The sequence below is a fragment of the Cyanistes caeruleus genome, chromosome 9 (assembly GCF_971803275.1).
Source record: "Cyanistes caeruleus chromosome 9, bCyaCae1.hap1.1, whole genome shotgun sequence".
In the NCBI taxonomy this organism is placed as follows: Eukaryota; Metazoa; Chordata; class Aves; order Passeriformes; family Paridae; genus Cyanistes; species Cyanistes caeruleus.
The window spans coordinates 12,555,454-12,561,453 of record NC_141709.1 but is presented as its reverse complement, the minus strand read 5'-3'; the positions used below and the strand labels follow the sequence as shown (position 1 = coordinate 12,561,453).

The following is a 6,000-nucleotide window of genomic DNA, read 5'->3' as shown; positions in this document are numbered from 1 at the left end:
AAAAATTTAAATCTTCTTCTTTAAAGGCTTCTTAATCAACCTAGAATTCATATGCTACTCAAAAGATGCAAATTACATGAAAATTTTGTTCATGTAGAGATAATATACTGCTAGTTTTGTATGCTAGCAAAGAATAAACTGAGCGTTTCAGAAAACTTGCAAAAACAAGAATAGCAAAAAAGCAATCTGGGAATGGATTTTGTTAATTCTGATCTCCCCTCAACCACCTAAGCTTATATTGAGAAACATCACCTTAAAAAAATGGAAGCTCCTCTGAGAGCCCTTTGAAACCATGTAACCAGGAGGTCATTGGTGCTACTCATGCAGGCACACAGAATTAGGAGATTCCTTCCAGCATTGAATAAAGCTCAAGTCAATTTTTAAAAAATGCATCCATATTATCACTACAGTGTCCATTTCTGCCTCTGAACAATCTTTAAGACAACAGTGTTACCTAGGTGTGCTAGGTAAAAATAAATTACGCAAAGGAGGGAAAATACACAAACCATGCTGAAAGTAACACCTCAGTGTTAAAGTGTTTCTGTATTTGTCCATGGTGCTGACCATTTTTATTATTAAGAACATCTTTAGGACCATATTTTTATTACTGCTTAAGAACAGCTTTAGCTGGTCCTAACCCTTTCCTCCTCCTCCTGAGTGGGCACAGTATTTCCACCATCTAAAAGATTCTACCTGTCCAATATCTGTACCTCAGAACCTTACCTAAAGAATGTGCAGCTGTGGTTTTGGAACTGAAAAATCGACCAAGTCCAAGATCTCCCAGCTTTACTACTCCTGTAGCTGTAATGAACACATTTGCTGGCTTTATATCTGAAAGAAAAATAAATTTAAAAAATGAAAAGTCACAGTGAGGTTGCAAGAAAAGCCACTCTTCTATTAGTAATAGACCCAAAGAGGATTTTATTTACAGCTAACATTGGTAAAATTTCACAGTACTATTCAGAAAGAATGGGTCCAGAATATAGAACTTCAAATCCATTATTCTAATAGTACAACCATCACTCAAACAAAGAAAACCAAGAGACAAGGAAATTATTTTTTTAAAAAAAACAAAGAAAAAAATTCACACACCCGAAGTCCAGAAGCACAAACAGGGGAGTTCATTACTACTTTATATAAGCTACATAGAAGGACATACATTAGAACTAGAGAATCTCTTTTGTAATGTCTTAAGCAACAGCCTAAAAATGTTTTCAAGAACTGTAAAGCATTTTTCATCACTTTCTGATCAAATTACCCACAGTGGCATAATGTTATTTATTTGAAATAGAAAACTGATTCTCTGTAAGAGCAGGCATTAAAAAAAAGAAGCAAGTTTACTCAGGAGAATGGTTATTTGAACGCGTCAACGGAATTGGGCTAATCAAATAGAAACAAAGGAAACTAATGATGTATACCCCAGATAGTTATTTTTCACAAGTAATATTCAGTTTAAGTTTTAATCCAATCCCTTAGAGACAACGGCAGATACTTTTATTCTATGATTTCTAACAAGGTACCTACCTTATTAGTCTTCTAAATAAACTGACCTGTTATTTTTTTGGCAAGGAAGTTTAGCTCTTACCCTGCTGAAGAGCAATCCACCCTGGCCCTAAACTTACAGAAATCAGTTTAATTTGATAAGGGGGAATTACAGTTTGTGTAAGATACAGGTGCAGTAAAAGGAATGGTTAATGACCCTTCAAACACCAGCATTTTCAGGTTTCCAGTAAAAAAGTTACAAAACCTTACAAGTTTTAGGGGAAGACAGAAGCAATTATGTTCTTCTGCTATCTGACCCAGTTTTCAGGAGTTTGGATAAACCTTTGTGTAATAATCCAACATGGATATAGCTCAATTTAAAAATCGCTTTAATTTAATTGCTTTTGGCATGTAACCATGGAATTGTTAGATTTGCCACAGGTTTGCCAGAAACTTTGAACTTAGTATTTCAGTTTAAGGAACTTAAATCCTTTTGTTTGGAGCTAAAATATACAGAAATTAACTAATTTAATTGTAAAAATATTGAAGGAAGGTACCCTATGGAAAGAACCTGTATTTTATGCCCTCTTTGTATCATTTGCACTCGCAATTATCTGTTGCACTCAAATGCACAAAGGGGAAAGAAAAAAGGAGAATAACAAAGGAAAGGTATTTGCAGGGGCAGGGGTATCTGAGCTCATCTGCTAAGGGTGCAAAATTTCCAGCTGCAAATGACAGAACTCAGCAGACATTGGGAGACTGTTTCTATCAGGCAGTGAGCTGCATTCTAGTACAGGGAGCCACCAGCCTAAGACAGGCAATGTCACCCAAACCTAAGAAGTGACAGCCCACACACAACTCACAATCCCATAACCAGAGGGATTTCAAAAAGGAAAAAAAAAATATAGCAGATCTGAGAAGAAGCAATACTATTATCTGTTTTCTCTGACTCAAGAGTTACGAGATGAAATGAAGACCACATCCAGAGGAGACAGCAGCACCGAGGTTTAAAATGGGCCAAGGAAATTTAGTACCTGACAGGGATAGCTGGCAACTACAAGGGCTGTTGGGACACAGAGATTGGAAATAGGGGAAAGGAGCAGAGAATTGGAGGAAATGCTCACACCTGCACATAATCCAATAAAAAAGGGACTAGGAGAAAAGCCTGTATATCACGGGCAAGCAGGGTACAAGCAGATACTCTTTAAGACAAGCAGGTACAAGAAGTGTAAAGAATGGACTGACAGATCTGTGCAAGGTAGGTAACAATACCTGGGCAAAACAACAGGAAAATAAAGAAGAATAAATACAGGACAGAAGACAAGTGCCAGAAAAATGAAGTGGCTATGGCAGGGTATCCATCACTTACAGAACTATCGCTTATTTTGAAAAACCTGCCTACCACACAAACGCCTACCACAACAAATGTACAACCACAAACTTCTCTCAGTTTTCTATTACTTCTAAAATTTCACAGAAATGTAATTTGTTTCAGCTGTCAAAATTGATTCCAGCCAGCTTAATTCTCACATAGTCAAAGGTTTAGTAAGGACAAATCATCTTTGATCCTGTATTACCTCTATGCATAACACGACGAGAATGCATATGTTCCAAGGCACTGCAAAGCTGAACAAAGTATTTCCAAACTGTTCTTTCAGGAATCAACCTCTTCTGTTTCTTAAAATGCTTAAAGAAAAAAACATGGATAGCGAATATTAAAAATTAAAACTTGCATAAAATGACTAAAAAAAAGACAGAAAATCCCTAATTAAAAATTAAAAAAATACAAGAGGCTCACAACCTAATGAGAAAGGTTTAACAAAATTTCTTGACATAGAAAACTTTCCCCTAAAATATTAATATATTTATCAACACTGCATGTGTGTAAGTCAGTCTACACACAGAACCACAACTAACATTAATGAAATAAAACTCCTACCCCAAAAAAGGATTTATACAGTATTTAGCGCTCCTCAGTGTTGGATTAATGTGGTCAGAGTAATTTAGCATAAAGTAGTCACAGAACAAATAAAGGTCAGATACAAAGTCATGTGCCACAGAACGTCCCAAACTAAATACAATTCCTTACACCAAATTTGACTTCCACACCCTCATTTTCTGAAAAGAAAAAAAATAAAAAAAAAAGAAGAGCAATATCACACAGTCAAAAAGATCATGTAAGAATAACTGGTCACGTTAGTTTGAAAATCTTCTGCAATACATGAAAGGGAACTAAAGGAACTGTGATTTCTGAAAATTCCAGAGTGATTTAACTCCTGTTCAAGTATTTTCTATCTTGTATGAAAACCCATTCCTGATCACTGATAAGAGGTGGCCTGTTAAAGCTTACACAAAACAATTACACTCTGCTATACACATCATCTTCAAATGTTGTACTCAGGAACTGAATAACAGTCCTCCAAAGATACCTACTGAAAACCTTCAATTCAGCCATGTTAAAATGTAAAAGTTTAATCATTATAAATTCTGCAGCTGAAGGGAAAAAGATCGAAAAATCATTGCTTGTTTAGCCTTTGTTTCCAAAGGAATCGTGCTGTGTTAGGTTTTGAAGCTACACACAAGGAGAAAATTCATAAACAACATTAAGACTAGCAAAATTTTAGATGGAAAGCAAAGTACTTGATGTATTTAATTCTGTGTACAGACAGACTTCACACTCGTGCATGCTTTAAGAAAGTACATATAACAAACATTTATTAATTTGCAAAAATAGAAATATTTTCACACTATGTTAAAACATGCCACTGAGAAGTTGACAGCTGCATCTGCACATTAGAGACACACAGGAGTATGAGAGAGATGCTTTTAAACTACCTATAGCAAAATGCATCAGGCTTACAAAGGATCTCAACATTCTACCAAATGTTTTTAGTTACAGGGATTATTTCAAAATGCATTTTCATTTAAATGAGGCAAAGCATATAAAACACATCTTTAAATATAATTTTATTTCAGTCTTGGACTGAATCCAAACAAACCCTGTGTATCTGTTCTCCCCACCGCTGGATTTGCATATCAGAGGATTGTTTGATGTCAACAGGAAGATGGAGACCAGGTTTCTTTTAATTTAAAAACAAATACACAATACTTCTAAGTATGTGTACATGAAAGCATAGTTACTTGATTTAAAATGCATTCTGAAATTATCATAATTATAACTAGGTACTTTATTTAAACATTCTGAATTATTATTTTTTTAACTCAAACGCAAGTAGAAGCGGTTATGAAACACCATTCACAAAATGCCTGAAATGTGAAGATTTTCGATTACACATTCCCACTCCAATTTACCTTAAGTACATCAGTGTACTTTCAAAGCATTTATGTACAAGTTTTCTTGTGACACGTTATTCGCTTGCCATCCCTGGCACTGCAGCTGATGCACACTACAAAATCGACTTCAGTTTTTACAATGCAAGGATTCAACTTGAAGTGTGTCAGATGTGGTCTCATTCTGCTGAAGGCATTAATAATTTTGCAGGACAATAATAACCTCCTCCAGAAAACATCTATGGTATTACTTAACCCCAGAGAATTTATCCATCTAAAGAGGATGGAAAAGAGAGCCACTAGATTTGGTAACAATGTTTAAAACCAAACAAATAAACAGGCAATATTTTCATTTGTATGGGCTTAAAAATAATATAATTATCTTTAAAATAAACTCAAAGAACATTATGTTGTTCAGTAATTACTTACTCACTCTATCTTCTTCCCTCAAAATACAGATTCTCATTTTTTCTTAGGCTGTTGTTCACTCATAGGCAAAATAGTGATGAAAAGTCACCACCAAAATAGCAAAGCTAGCTATTGAAACAAGTTGTGTGCTTCTAGGAAACAGTCCACCAGGAACATTCAATTCTGAGAAAAGTCAATAAGGAGAATACCATTTTTGTTTAGAATTTTACCTTCCAACAAGAAATGTAAGTTCACTGAAAACACAGACAAAACTATTTTTATGCCAAACAGCATAATTAGATTCATACAGCATGCATGAACTGTATTCAAAATATATTCAAAGGATCCTTCCCTTTCTCCTTCATTTAAAAGAGTCCACAATGCAAAATACAGTTCTAACGATTGTGGTGTTTGCTCCCTCCTTACAGGGAAGCCAAAATGCAGAAGATATGATGCAACAACAATTTTTAACCTCTGTTGCAGCACAGCATAGTAGCACCACAGTCAATGCTGAAACTAATCCACTGCTTAGTGCCTGAAGCATTCTGAAGTCCACACAACCAAGTTAACTTCACACATTTCTCTCCCATTGTACACAGGCTGGCATTACCTGCCCAGATTTGCCCTCAGAGGAATACAGCCTGACATACAGCTCTCTGAAGTGCTCTCATCTTCAACACTTCATTATTCTCCTTCTTCCACCTGTCTTGGGCTCAAAGGACAGTCCTGATGTCCCTCAGACCACTGACCTTCTAGGGTGTGACATTAAAAAAACATGATCATGTCTGAGGTGAAAGATCAATCTCAAACTAGTTGAAA

The 6,000-nt window shown here is 35.6% G+C and overlaps 1 protein-coding gene across 16 annotated transcripts in view; it reads right to left on the bottom strand.

Moving 5' to 3' along the window:
* NEK7 (NIMA related kinase 7) overlaps positions 1–6,000 on the bottom strand; it is a 90,968-nt gene that overhangs the window by 40,119 nt on the left and 44,849 nt on the right. For all 16 annotated transcript variants that reach the window (XR_015273819.1, XR_015273822.1, XM_086842004.1 and 13 more), the window contains 2 exons: positions 3,060–3,168; positions 724–831 (listed from right to left, as the gene is read on the bottom strand). Coding sequence is in view for 14 of the 16 variants with exons in the window: in XM_086842004.1 (XP_086698130.1) it covers positions 724–831; positions 3,060–3,168 (217 nt within the window). In the remaining 2 variants the exon portion in view is untranslated. The remainder of the gene's footprint in view (positions 1–723; positions 832–3,059; positions 3,169–6,000) is intronic.